This window comes from Paralichthys olivaceus, chromosome 11, assembly GCF_024713975.1.
Source record: "Paralichthys olivaceus isolate ysfri-2021 chromosome 11, ASM2471397v2, whole genome shotgun sequence".
In the NCBI taxonomy this organism is placed as follows: Eukaryota; Metazoa; Chordata; class Actinopteri; order Pleuronectiformes; family Paralichthyidae; genus Paralichthys; species Paralichthys olivaceus.
In genome coordinates this window covers 14403034-14417366 of record NC_091103.1, presented here as the reverse complement: position 1 = coordinate 14417366, position 14333 = coordinate 14403034, and the positions used below count along the sequence as shown (strand labels likewise).

Sequence of the window (14333 nt, the reverse complement as noted above, 5' to 3'; positions counted from 1 at the left end):
TGAAGTAAATGGTGACCAGATCTTCAAATGTTAAAAAACAACAGGAAACTGTATGCCATATACATTTTTATAGAGCACATTTAAAGGTTCAGTGTGTAGAATTTCGTGATGTCTAGTGATGAAGTTGCATGTTGCAGCTGAATACCCCTCATCTCATCCATCCCCTTCCCAACATGAAAACTCAAACGGTTTTAGTTTGTCCAATTTGGACGACAGTAAAAAACCCAGAGAGGACCCCCCCTCTCTTTCCCCTAAATCTGACACACTGGACCTTTAAAACAACTGGGTCGAACAAAGTGCTTCACAAAGTAAAAGGTAGAACAAAAATAAACCACGCAATATATATATACATATCAAAATACTAATGGTTAAAACAAAATTAAATAAAACAAAATCTGCTGGGAAATAATCCATACGGCTCCTGTGTTGTCATCCATGTGTCCATAAACCCAGACATTCAAATTAGGGCCTCATTTACGCCATGTTTTTATCCTAAATATCCACTGATATCCTCCTCTGGAGCTGTGTTTGCACGTATATATCACAGCATTACGTAATGTGTGTTCTATTTTTCTAAAATAAAACAAGTCACGAACGAGGGGTTCATTAGAATCTAGCAGAAATATCACAATCCAGGAATGCAATTGAAAGTACTGTCTGAAAAAGGAGATTTTAAATTACGAGGAGCACTTGAAGCCCACATAACTTTCATTCGGTTCATTCAAGTTTATGTCACAAATAAATAAATCACATGTAAGAGACTTGTTTTAATGTTGATTCATGCTCTAACTGAAAATCTAAGTTTTATTAAAATATGTCTTTCCACTGTTGTTTCATTCAGTGTTCGTGACCGAGGAAGCGCTGTCTTCGGTCAAGTCACAGCAGGGCCATGAACGTGAATGACACAGCGCCACCATCCGGTCAAGCACCATGGTGCATTGTGCCGGACACAATGTTACACAATATTCTATACTTCTGACAGGGATATTGACAATATGGGTGATTTGACCCTGATAAGATGAAATTATAGACATTTATAGACATTTCTAATCAATTTTGAAACATTTTTTATTTGCAAATATAAGAAAAACACACATTTGTTAGAATTATTCAAATGCTTTGACAATTTTAGGAATCATTTTTATCCAGTGCTAATTAAGCATATTAAGTACAATTTGAGGACTTAACTTGAGTATTGAAATTTTGCACCATTATATTTCCACTCCACTACAATTCAGAAGAAAATATAGCACTTTTACTAAATGTCATTTATTTAATGATTTCAGTTTTTTGTATATTTTTATTGATAATATAAAATATAATCAACACATTATTATTTGTTAAGATAAAACTTTATGTTCTTGGGAGGGGGAATTCATAAACGTTTTACAACAATACAAATGCACTGAGGCAGTTCTTCGCTGCCTATAAACATTCATGATGAAAGTAAAGTGGTGGAAGAAATACTCAGATTCTCATCATTGTGAAAAAAATATATTACATACAGTCTTTCTATACAAATCCCACATGAGTATACGTGCATTCTCAATCAAAAGTGTGCTCATTCTGCAGAAATGGACTCTGTCAGGGTTATATCATGCTTTTTATCACATATCAAATTGTTAATACGTTATGTGTGTGAGCAGTATTTTGCTATTTTATAGCAGCGAAAGTTGAAGATATGTATTGTTTTATATAGCTAATTGTTGTTAAGGGTAGTTCCCAACACATGGGTTGGCTCCCTCTAAGGTCAAACAACTGGAAAATAATACATGGGAGAGGAAAGATGAAAATTTGCAGTAATGTTTTCAGACATGTTTCAAACACATATTTAATTGAAACCATATAAGAAGTTTAAAAGGGGAACCAGTCTCCATAGATAACATGACTAATAAACATCAGAGAGATAGAAGTGAGCTATCAAACCAAAACCAAACTCCTCCGCCCCTCCCTCGTGGTGGGAGGAGCTTTAGTCGGACCACGTGGCTCCTCCTAGCTGTCACGCGGGTGAGTGGACGCAGATCAGTGTATCAGCACAACAGCATCGTTTTCTGTGATCGCTGTCAGATGAAGGAAAACAGGTGAGCTCTCATACATCTCTTACAAATGTATATACATGCATACAATCAAAGTACACAGGTCGCATATAATAGATACCGTATGGTACCTTTCACGTGCACTGGAGATCCTATTCTGTAGCTGCTGATTTCAGAACAGTATGGATTTCTGTTCTGTCTGCTCACACCACAAGAACACTGTGCAAACGCTTTAGGCGCTCAAGAAAAAGTGATGATATCTTTGTTTGTATAAGAGTATATCTGCACACAAGTTTCAATAAACACACACAAATGGAACGAATGATTGATGTAGAGCTGCGATGATAACTCGACTACAAGACTAATCGCTCAAGCCATGTATTGATCAAAAATCTAATTCAAGTTGGGGTTTGGACAAAAAAAACCAAACAGGTTATTTACGTCAGCTCGAGGTCTTGGAATTTGTGATGGGCATTTTCACTGCTTTCTGATGTTTCCATTAAAGATCAGCTTAGGAAATGATTGATGCTGTGCTGGAAATAGTCATTAGTTGCAGCCCCAATTTGGTGTGACCACCCTTTGGCTTTTACCAGAGCACAGATTATCCTCAGTTCACATGCAGCAGTTTTATAATTGAGGTTTACAACATGTCACAGTGTTTTCTGTCTGCTCATGTGATCCCAGAGATCAGGGATGTGTGCTGTGGTCACATCATCTGTTGCAGAAGTCCCTATTGTTCTTGTCTGTGGTTGTTTGTAGCTGTTGAAGCTAAACATCCAGAGTGCCCAAAACAGGTTGTCAAATGTACACACTTTTGTTTCACAATGTTGTGTTGTTTGTTTTGTCTTTTGTCCTGAAGGAGTGTGTAGTAGGTGTGTGGTGCAAAAAACTGGTTTTGAATTCACACTGTTATTATCTGCAAGAGTGACACAGCATTTTGTTTTCAAGAATTGAATTGCTCTCAACAGCAGACAACTGGGAATAAAAAGGAGCTTAAAGTAACGTCACACAATATTTGGAGTTTTACTGCTCTTTATTTCCTGCGGGTGATATAAAGAAAGATATAAATATAAAATCTAAGATCAGTAGCATAATGATAAAGATGGCTTCAATGAACTTGATGAAGTCACTCACAGTCATTTGGAATTCAGGCCTAACATCTCACACGTTTTCTCAACAGATCCAGGATGAGTCAGTGTCAAGAATCAGGTAACAGTGTGGAGCAGGAGGAGGTGACTGGACTGGTTTGTCAGGAGGACGACCTGAACGATGGACAGTGAGTCTTCTTCTCACAGGAAATACAAGATCATCAATACTTATATGATTAGTTTGAGTCAGCTAGATTTTGTCTCCTTGTCTGTTGTGTGTTTATTAAGGATGAGGGAAGTTACTGTGGGGGAGCAGAAAGTGCTGCTGGTCCGTACCCACGGTCAATACAGTGCTGTTGGAAGCCAGTGCTCTCATTACAATGCTCCTCTTATCAAAGGTAAACTTTGATCACTGTACATTGACATCTGATTTATTACTTATTTCATTTTTGCTTTTGCGTTGAGTGATTTGAACCCTCTGTCCTCTGATGCTGCAGGAACATTGGTTGGTGACAGAGTCAGATGTCCCTTTCATGGTGCCTGTTTTAACGTCCGAACTGGAGACATTGAAGAGTATCCAGGTTTAGACTCTCTTCCCAGCTATAAGGTGAAACACAGCTGTAGAGAACAACTTTAATAACATTTACTGATCATATGACAGAAACAAATCCAGAAGAGATTTTAAAATGTAGTCACAGTCATGATGGTTTATCTGCAAAAATTGCACCCATTCATTTGATTTTCCATTCCCCCTTGTAAAATGTCGGAGGGAGTCATGTGAGAATACAGCAGGAAAAAGTGCAGGTAATTGAATGTGAAGTTTCTAACATGAGATGGATGCAAAACTAGAAGAACCCAAATATCTCAGGTTGAAATAGAGGTGTCTAGAACACCAGATTTGAGAGCAATAAGGGCTGACGCTGGTGTCGATCCGCTGTAACAAAACCACCATGCTCTCCGCAGTGGAATTTATGCTGTTTGCTCTGCCTCCTACATGCACCACCCTCTGAAAATTCCCAACATTTTCCTGTTGCTGTGAATGTGTCTGACCCAGACAATATCCTGCTGCTTTCTTCACACGTGCAAACTCTGGAAAATGTCCTGACGCAATTTTCCAGACATTTTCCAGAGTTCATGTCTGAAAACAGCTTTCTTGATATACTGTATGTTTTGGCTAGATAGCTAATTAAATGGAAGAATACAATTATAAAACTTATCAGCTGGTCTGTTCTTTATGTATAGAAATTCAGGTTACTCACCACATTGAGTTCACAGTGTGTAATCAAAACTTTGTAAGAAAGAGCAGTAAAACTGCAAATTAATACTTGGCCCCAGTTCACAACATTTGTAGTTCTGTTAATATAACAGGATACTTTCTCATCCTTTCAGAATATTTCTTTTTTTAAAACCCTTTTACCTGTACCAACATGACTCTGAACTTGTAATCCCTTTTTGAAATTGAATTCAACAGGTCAAAGTTGAAGATGGCAAAGTGTATGTTTCCATCGACAAAAAAGTAAGAGACAGCAAGTTAAACACTCGTTTCACATCTTAAAATACCATATTTTAAACAGATAGTGTGTTTCCCTCAGTCTCTTAATCTGACCAGGCGAGTGAAGGAGATGTGCAGCCTGGTGCCGGACATCAAACATACTGTTCTGCTCATAGGAGGAGGTAAGGACTAGATATAATAAATACAAGCGCTTCGGAGAGTTGAAGAACTTAACCCGTGTATTCAATAGGTTTAATCAGTAAATAGGAACTTTGCAGGATGAAGAAAGAGATTCAGGTCCAGAGATGCTGTTGAAATACACGTGGTAGTGTAGTGCTGCCGTGTTTCCTTACGCTCCATCTCTGAATGTTCCCTGTGAAAAATTACACAGTGAATATGATTTTTTTCAGGCCCTGCCTCGCTGGTTTGTGCGGAGACACTGAGACAGAACCGCTACCAGGGTCGTATCATCATGGTCACCAAAGACACCCTCCCTCCGTTTGACAAACCCAAACTGAGTAAGGTAATTATCCCACTTTTTATATATATATATTTGGTTTTTTTATCGGGTGTACAGTTAGTTTGGAGGGTATTTATTGTACTGGTCTAAGAACCAGACCACTTATACTATCTATGGATATTTGTACTTCCAGATGACAGGTAATCTTACTTTATTTCAGGTACAACAGATGAAAATGTGCATATACAGCTAACACACAGAATTGTATCTCATGATCAATGACCACTGTCCCGATCAAAATAAAAGAACTAGTTCATCTTTTGTGTTTGTATCCAGTATTGAGATGTGAGTTGCATAAACCTCCTTTCAGGCTATGAACCTGGACAGCAGCAGCATCCTCCTCCGGTCAAATGACTTTTATCAACAACATGGAATTGAGATGTGGACAAAGAAGGAGGTGAGAAGAAAGAACACAAACTCTCTGTGATGTTCTCTCACCGTTTTGAGAAGAAACTCTCTTTGGTCTTTGTTAAGAAATGTGTTTTTTTATTTTGCAGGTGGTGTCTGTAAACCCACTGGGTAAGGAGGTGAAGTTGGGTGATGGCACTGTGCAGCATTATGACCAGCTCCTTATATCAACAGGCTGCAGGTTAGAGTCATCACAATCCTGCTCCTCAAGTGTTTTAGAAACAGATTTCCACAGGGGTGTGACGGTCCTTATTGTGTTTACAGAGCGCGGCCGCTCAGCTGTCCTGGTTGGGACCTGCAGGGAGTGAAGTTACTGCAGAATCATGAAGACGCCAAAGAGATTCACAGCTCCTGTCTTGGAAGAAAGGCTGTCGTCATCGGATCTTCCTTCATAGGTAATCACATTTGATTTGTTTACATCGCAGGAATGAGCTTTGTAAGTGTTTGTTTCTTTTAATGATTATCAGGTAAAGTGATTATTTGTGGCTCTCTTAATATTAAAAATGCATTTGACAGTGCAAAGTAAAGGTAGGCTATTGGAGTGCTTTTCATGATTATTAAAACACAATAGGTATGGAGGTGGTGTCCTTCTTATCGGACAAAGCTGCTAGTGTGGCCATGGTGGGCACCTCCACTTACCCGTATGAGTGGTCTCTGGGCCCGGAGATCGGCAAAATGACGATGCAAGTGAGTACTAGAGAGAGGATTCACCTTTTACTGTGAGAGAACAAAATTTCCTGTTTTGTCTTCTATAAAATGATTTTTTTTTATTTCAGATGTTGGAGGAGCAAAACGTGAAATTTTACATGAATGACATAGTCACTGAGATTAAAGGGGAGAACGGCAAGGTAAATCTACCTTTATTCTGTTGGCATATAGCCCTCTCTCTCTTTCTCTCTCTCATTGCAGATATCTCTGACTCCAGAACTGCAGGACAACAACTATTACTTTTATTACTATTATTAACAACAACACCTCAGTAATTCATTATTATATGAATTGTTACTGCTATCATTAATAATCAATAACCACTTTACACTGTTATTGTTTACATTTTAACTAGTCAGATCTGAGCTTTCTCAGCTTTGTGCCGACATCCATCAGACTGATTGATCTATTCATTTAAACACTTTTTTATGTTTATTAATTCTACAGTTATAGGCTGCATTTTGTCATGGAAACTATATGCTGCTTCAAACCTGATCTATTTTCTATCACAGATTCCTATTTTATGTTTTCCAGGTGAAGGAGGTGGTGCTAAAGAGTGGTACAGTCCTGGAAGCTGATGTGGTGATTGCTGGAATTGGTAAAACCCTATTGTTTTTGCTCCGGTTTGTTATTATTATTTGGTGTCTGCTGCCTCAGCTTAAATTCCCCAAAAAGGGTCTTTCACATTCAGATTTTCAGCTCTGCAAAAAAAAAGAAATCCAAACCAAAGATCTGTTTTACAGGTGTGATCCCTAATTCAGATTTTCTAGAAGGAAGCGGGGTGGAGGTGGATGCAAGGAAAGCTGTGATTGTTGACAAGGTAACACACAGTTAATGGACAACATTTAATCACTGTGATAATGGCATAGCTGATGAAGCAAGAATTTGTCTATACGGCTTTAAATGTATGACTTGTTTCATGCCTGCAGATGGATTGAGTTGCATGTTTTTGAATACTTCTGGTCAAACACGCACATTATATTATCGGAATCCTTCTGTTAACTGTGTACAGATGACTGAATACTGAATAGTGCATATACTGTATATACTTGTGTTTGTAAAGCTAATGCTGTATCCTCTCTAACAGTTCATGAGGACCAATATTACAGATATTTTCAGTGCTGGAGATGTTACCTGCTTCCCTCTGGCCATTCGAGGAGACCAAAGAGTAAACGTTGGTCACTGGCAAATGTCACAGGCTCATGGTAAGTCAAAGATACAGGGTTACTGATGACTCTGTGATCTGTTTATTCTCACATTTTTGTTCCAGAGAACTTGATGGTAATTTCTTTATTTCCTTTACCTCAGGAAGAGTGGCTGCTCTGAACATGCTGAGGAAACCAACCGAAATTGAGTCAGTTCCTTTCTTCTGGACTGTGTTGCTTGGGAAGAGCATTAGATACACAGGTAATAAATATACATGTGTTTATTTTATTTAGCATTTTTGGAGGTAATCTCTCCCTGACATCAGAATATTTCAGCCCTGGTTGTGTCGATTCACATTTCACCTTTTCAATTCCTCATTCCAGGCTACGGGGAAGGATACACAGAAATTATATTTAAAGGCAAAGTGGAAGAGAGGAAATTCCTGGCATTTTACATAAAGTAAGCATCTGTGGAATAACCCCTGATCCATGTAAATAATGAAGATCTTATATGATTTGTCGCAGTTATTTTTTTAATTTGTCCTTCTGTCAACAGGGACGAGGTGGTGGTTGCTGCAGCCAGCCTGATGTTCGATCCTGCTGTGGCACGACTCGCAGAGCTGATGGCTACTGGGCAGGTTTTAAAAAAGACACAGGCTCAGTGAGTGATATTGTAAAATGTTCACATGTGACACACTGATGAAGTCCTCAGTTTTGATATTTGCTTGTTTTTGTCATGTGTTACCAGTGATGTGATAAAGCAGCTTAAACCATTGGACAGCATTAAAACACACCCATTACTAACAGTGTGTTAAGTTTCAATTATTAAAGCTGCCTTAAATTCTTTTGCCACTTGGGGGTAACAGAGACTGGCTGTGAACACAACATTAACCCTTTTCTAAGAACAAATTAAACCTTTTACCATAAATCAGCAGCTTCAAGCTTTGATGGTTCACTGACACTTCTTAAATTGCCAGAATCAGTTCAGGAGTAATGCGACTTTGGTGTTTTTGTTACAACGACAGGTCTTTTGGTTAAGGAAGCCAGGGATCATGGGTAATATCCACAGTGCACTTGTGTTTCAGTTCAGTAAGTGGGACTACACAGTCAAAGCTCTGGTCAACACATTGATAGGCTTTGTTTTGTCTCTACACTCGTGCCTCATTACCTGGATACTGCTCTTTACTGAATACTTGTTTTCTCCCTTTTTTAATCTTCTCAGATCTGATGACCTGAGCTGGCTGCAGATGTGACCAGAGGGCTGCTGGGTTCAGGAGTTACGCCACTCACCCATGATGTCACTCCTCTCGCCCTTTTTTCAATTCAATGCCTCAGGCCTCCTGACAGCCAATCAGACCTCTTCTCCTCCCTAACTCAGTACACTGTTACCATAGCAGCACACACAGCTTTACTGAATTTACACTTTATTGAATTTACACACACTGGGCATCAAGTGAATAATCTAATCTCAGCGTAATGAATACAGCCCAGCCACAGTTAAAATCAAGTTTGTAAACCATTACACTTTGTCATTAATAAATTGCGTTACATCACCATATATCATTATATCCAAATATATTGGTACCCTGCAATAATAGTGCAATGTAATGTATCCACTTTGAAGAATTTATTAAGTTAAGAGTTTGGGTTTAAGTTATTTAAAATCTAAAATACAGAAACATGTTGATAATTAAGTTCATTTGACCTTTATGTTTGAAGTTTGTTTCATATGTACTGTACTGCCTTAATCCTTTGTATCGCAAATGTTTACAGCAGAGAGGTAACTTGTTCTGTCTTTATCTTAAATTGTAGAATCCAAATTCTTGAAACTGGATTTAAGTAAGAGCATGTAAGTAAGCACTTTGTAGCATGTTAAAGGTCTTTTAGTTACTCAGGAAATACAAGTAATGCTCAGGTATTAAATTAATGTGAAGAGTTTCAACAGCACTGGTTATCTATATTATCAGCCTTCATTCCATTAAGACCCTGAGCATGTGATGTGATGAGTGTTGGTTCTACAAGAACTGTGGCTTCACTATGGTTATGTATTCTAGTTTTTTTCCCCTTCAGGTGTGTTACACACAATTCAATAAATCATTGACCGACCACAACAGAGAAAAAGTTTTGGAGACACAAACAAAAAGATTTTTATTATTTTTTTATTATTATATATTTCATAAGTTGACATGTGAGATCCTTATTTTCAACAGCTTTTTGTTGATGATGTAATGTTGTAAAACTACTCTATATTATCCAATGAAAACATCGACTATGAACACAGACAGACACTAATCCTTCTACATCTTCACAGGTACATGATGGTCAGCAAATATACTGTATATTACACACATATTTAGCCTTTAAGTAACCTGTAAAAACTAAGGAGATGTCCTTCAAATATATTTTATCTGTATTCATTTGACCCTTTCTTTGCTTGTTTTGGAGCATTGTTGGACACAAGACCCCAGTTTGTCAGCCAACAGAAACGGGTTGATGTGGCAGTACTGAGGAAAAAATAAAGAACATCGGTGGATCTGTTAATGTAAAACTTTAAACATTAATTTGGTCCAAAAATGATCTCTTTGTATCAGAGTTCTTAAGTTGTGCAATCTGATTTATTTTTTAATATTTGGAAAATGGGATATTTCAAATAAGAGCATTTCAAATAATTAAAAGATAACTTGATCTGATTGCATGCACAAAATGGGTTCAAGCTACAGTGAATACAATAATCAATCAATTAGAATTAAAGCATTTTACTCATCAAACCAAAAATAACAGCTACCTGTGGTGTTGACTCTGGGATGGACTCAGGTTCATCTAGCACCTCGATTTCAAAATCAGGGAAGAAACGGGATGTCTGGAGAATCGCTGCCATCTCTCCATTTACCTCCACTGCAACATCTTTCTGTAGAGCACAAACATAATGATACATTACATGTCTTTCAAAGTATCAAAATGTTCCTTGTAACAATACACCAACTTGTGAAATACCTTGAAACAGTTTGATGAATCAAAGTCCAGCTGATCTGGGAAATCTTCCACAGTTCCTCTGTAGGTCACTGTTGCCCGAGACATGACTGTATGTTTGGGCAGCTTGAAGAGCCGGTAAGTCCCAGAAGTGTAGCTGACGTCACCTGCACAATGAAGAGCTGGCTCAGCTGTAGAATGATGTTTAAACACATCATTAAAAGCTTAATCTTACCCTTTTTTTGTTTCTTACCTGCCTTTGCCTTGAGATCATTGTTGTGGACCACAATGTGGCTTGCTGAGACAAGATGTGGAGTGCTGAAACCTACGCTGTTGGCCAATGCAATGAGGTCTTGCCAAAACAAAGAACCACCCATTCCTTCACCTTAGACCAAAAAGAAGAAACCCACAGTGATAGAGTGATCCTACTATGTATTTTTGCCCTTTAAACTGGATTTTCAATGATGAAGCGTTATTTTACCCCACAGGACTGCATCATGTTTCATGTGTTCAGGAACAACTTTGCTGGCATACATGTCACTGAAGTACAGTTCACCTCCCTCCTGTATAAAATATTAAAAATCATACAAAGTTTGTGCTAAAGTGTCTTTCAAGAATAGAAAATAAATCTTTGCTAAGAAGGTTATGTTTTCATTGCAATTTGTCTGTCAGCAGCATTACTGAAAAAATAAAGAATGAGCATTAACTTTGTATTATGCAAAACAGAAGAAAATGACTCAGTGACAATATGAACCACAAATGTAAAATTACAGATAAAATATGGAGAAACATATTGATCATATACATGTTGCAGTGCACAAGCATCATTACATCCTATATACTTAATAAAACATCTATCCATCCGTTTATATACTGATCAGGACCATGACATTGAGCAGGCAGGATGCACCCTTGACAGGTCGCAGGGCCAACACAGACAAACAACCTTTCACCCTAACATTAACACATACAGTCAATTTAGAGTCTGTGATCAACCCAACACCTATGGGACTGTAGGAAGAAGGTGGAGTATCTAGAGACAACCATTGTGAATACGGGGAGAACATGCAGAGAGAACACTGTTTGAGCAAGGTTGGTTTGTCACAGACAGATACGTTTTCAAAGTTAAACCAGATTCATGACAAACTAACCATTACTCAGACTACAGACAGTCACAATTTGTTTAAAGAGGACCCATTAATCGAATATTTACACTCAACAGTGGTTCGCAGTTTTTAGACTTGAATCAATGTCACTTCACCCGCATCACTGTAGCATGGCCAATTATTACAGTAAAACATGATAACAGAATTAAAGGACAAAATAAGGCTTGATAAAATAACCCGCCAAACTTCAATGAGTAATCAACTGGTAGAATTTCTTCAGACCAACCTTGAGGGCGTTGTAGGCTTGCTGTAGCACTGCTCTTTTATCAGGACACAAACAGATGACACAGTTGGATCTGGATAGATGAGAAGGAAAAAATAGTTTTTATCAACATAACAAAGTTCTCTGTGAATAACAGATCATTAAATTAATTCTCAGATCTTGTAGAGTCGATGCAGCAGGAGATTCTGTGCTCAGACGAGTTCTGAACAACTCCGAAATCTCCAGAGCGTTCAGGTGAGGGGTGGTGCAGAAGACAGAGGCAGGATGTAATGTATTAATCCTGCTGTAGAGATGACATGTTTTTGTTTACAGCACATCAACACCAGTGTCTGTGTCTTCTAAGTGTGTGGCACTGCTGTTTCATCACAGGATATTTGTTTACTTTTGGGTTAGTTATTTTTTAGTCGTACATCTGTCACGTGTTAGAAACGTCATCAACCCTCTCACTCACTCACAATTCTGCAGTGGATCTCCTGCTGTGTTCTAACATTGGCTCCCCCGGACATTCTGCTGACTTTATACTACAGGACTGGCCCGGAGAGAGTCCGCAGAAAGTCAGGAGGCTTTTAATTGGACGCCAGAGAATGTCCGGAGGATCTTCTGAGTTCTGTCTGAAAGCAGTTGTTACTGCACTTTAAACATACAGCACAACATCCACTGAGCCACTCTGTATGCCAGCTTCACCGAGCTTCTCCATGTACCCCTGGACAAAGGTAACATTTGGCTCCTTGTAGTCAAACTTCTTTTGATGATACTCAATGTACTGTTGAGAAGCAGTGACCTAAACAGAGACGAGTTAAATCAGTGGAAGGTACAGAATTTAAGAGTTGGTGGTGTGAGCATGCATGTAAAGCTACCAGCTCCTCCGTCATATCGATCCCCATCACATGTCCACTCGGGCCAACAAGTTTGCTGAAGGCATAACAATCTCTGCCGGAGCCGCTGCCGAGGTCCAGCACTCTGCAGCCTTCGAGCTTCGCGGGGAAGGGAAGGCCGCACCCGAAGAATCTGGGTGTTGTTAAGGACAAGAGTGCATTAACACAGAGTTACTTTTCAATGACAGGATGTGTATGGACATTACAGAGATAATCCTGTGGTGCTCAGAACAAAAATAACAAATGAAGACGAGAGGAAGAGTGTTTTTTCTACTGGATGTGATTTTGATGAACAAGATGTTGGTCATGTGACTGTGCAGAGATTTCTGAGAAGACCTGCATGTTCTATTAGGCTTTTGACTGTCTTACTTATTTTTATTCACTTTTTTGCATTTAACTGAATAAAAAGATAAAAAGAATTCTCACATTTTATTTTATCATGTAGGCCTCTTTTATTTTATAGATATCTTATAGATAGACAGATAGAGACTTTACTGACCCAGAGGGATATGTATTCTTGAATTTTCTTTGTTCTCAGTGATCGTATTGCACTTTGGTCCACTCTGCTTGTTTTAAATGTGCTTTAACAATAAACTTGACATATAAAATGTAGAGGCACTGTACCTTTTGGTCACCTCTGGGTGAACCAGCCTCAGTGCATCTCTGACACTCCTCGGCACTGAGCCCAAGGACAAAGTGCAGGAGGCAGCACTTGTTTGCAGATCACAGGAGGACTCCAGTCGACCGCCATAGTATTTCTGCACACATAGTCATGTTATGCAATGTGCTATTAACACTTGCTCTGACATGTAACTAAATTATTTTATACATACAAACATATACAGTACTACTAACAAATACTATTACACTAAAACAAAATAAAAGGAGGTGCCATATACTTCTGGATATCTTATGGGGTAAACTTTAAACACAGAAAACTTCATGTGTGTTCCCCTGACCTCAGGTTTCACCTTTTTCGCTGGCTTGTTTGGCTGATTTTAATATCAGGTTGATCTCGTCCAATTTCTTGAATTCACAGTTTTTCAACCAAAGTTCTCTCGAATGGAGTTTGGAGAAGAGATTGTACCTTATTTGGTAGCTGCCATTGACAGTGTCAGTGGTGCTGGCATTATTTTCCAGCGCGCTTGAACCATAGACTGTGCCCTGAACACTCGTTTCCCACACATTTCACTGGACATATTTATTTATATTTTATTTATGGTGAATTTTAATCAAATAAATACTTAAATAAGTTATCATAGTTAGATTTTTTAAATAAAAAAACACACACTCTCCTAGTGCCCTCTACTGGCCAGTTGCCACTGTTTATTATATAATAGGAACGTAGCATACGAGTTTTGACGTAGTGTTCGCGTATGAAGAAGCTAAAATGTATCGATCTCAATGACAAGAGCAGATATCGGTGTTTTCAAGACAAAGAGCAGAAGTTGATTGACATCGGTGTATGATTCAAAACCAATAATCAATACCTTTACGTTTTCCCGCACGTCATCAACACTTGTCATCGCGTCCAAACGAGTTTCACATAAATAAAAACACACGTGTTGTTAACGAGAGGCTGCAGTGGTGTCAGATCTGATCTTCGCTGTCTCCTAAACCTCTTCCTCCAGAGTGAGCGCGTGCTGCTGTGACGTTACGTCACGTGACTGTCGACGTCTCGACAGGTGTTGCAGTTTAACTG

At 38.6% G+C, this 14333-nt stretch overlaps 2 protein-coding genes across 2 annotated transcripts; one reads left to right on the top strand and one right to left on the bottom strand.

Annotated features, from left to right (window-relative positions):
- Positions 1–1968: 1968 nt before the first annotated feature.
- On the top strand, positions 1969–9540 carry aifm4 (apoptosis inducing factor mitochondria associated 4). Its single transcript, XM_020088561.2, has 19 exons — positions 1969–2081; positions 3217–3312; positions 3413–3522; positions 3622–3731; positions 4596–4640; positions 4717–4798; positions 5027–5139; positions 5447–5533; positions 5634–5725; positions 5809–5939; positions 6116–6231; positions 6321–6392; positions 6787–6850; positions 6996–7072; positions 7340–7457; positions 7561–7659; positions 7782–7857; positions 7954–8058; positions 8620–9540. Exons 1-19 carry the CDS (start codon positions 2068–2070, stop codon positions 8648–8650), a joined length of 1638 nt encoding a protein of 545 aa, XP_019944120.2. The 5' UTR covers positions 1969–2067; the 3' UTR covers positions 8651–9540.
- On the bottom strand, positions 9520–14311 carry LOC109630382 (arsenite methyltransferase). The gene is made up of 10 exons (XM_020088562.2): positions 14122–14311; positions 13256–13389; positions 12614–12764; positions 12401–12537; positions 11760–11829; positions 10849–10930; positions 10621–10752; positions 10392–10534; positions 10183–10305; positions 9520–9901 (listed from the first exon to the last, which is right to left on the bottom strand). Exons 1-10 carry the CDS (start codon positions 14155–14157, stop codon positions 9812–9814), a joined length of 1098 nt encoding a protein of 365 aa, XP_019944121.2. The 5' UTR covers positions 14158–14311; the 3' UTR covers positions 9520–9811.
- Positions 14312–14333: the final 22 nt, after the last annotated feature.

What these genes read in the sequence shown, in the direction of transcription:
- LOC109630382 (XM_020088562.2), bottom strand. Translation starts at nt 14,157, where the DNA reads ATGACAAGTGTTGATGACGTGCGGGAAAACGTAAAG. An exon ending in ACATGATGCAGTCCTGTGGG is followed by an intron (nt 10,753 to 10,848) that starts GTAAAATAACGC and finishes TTTTGGTCTAAG; the next exon opens with GTGAAGGAATGGGTGGTTCT. An exon ending in TCCCAGAGTCAACACCACAG is followed by an intron (nt 9,902 to 10,182) that starts GTAGCTGTTATT and finishes TTTTTTCCTCAG; the next exon opens with TACTGCCACATCAACCCGTT.
- aifm4 (XM_020088561.2), top strand. An exon ending in ACTCTCTTCCCAGCTATAAG is followed by an intron (nt 3,732 to 4,595) that starts GTGAAACACAGC and finishes TGAATTCAACAG; the next exon opens with GTCAAAGTTGAAGATGGCAA. An exon ending in AAGCTGTGATTGTTGACAAG is followed by an intron (nt 7,073 to 7,339) that starts GTAACACACAGT and finishes CCTCTCTAACAG; the next exon opens with TTCATGAGGACCAATATTAC.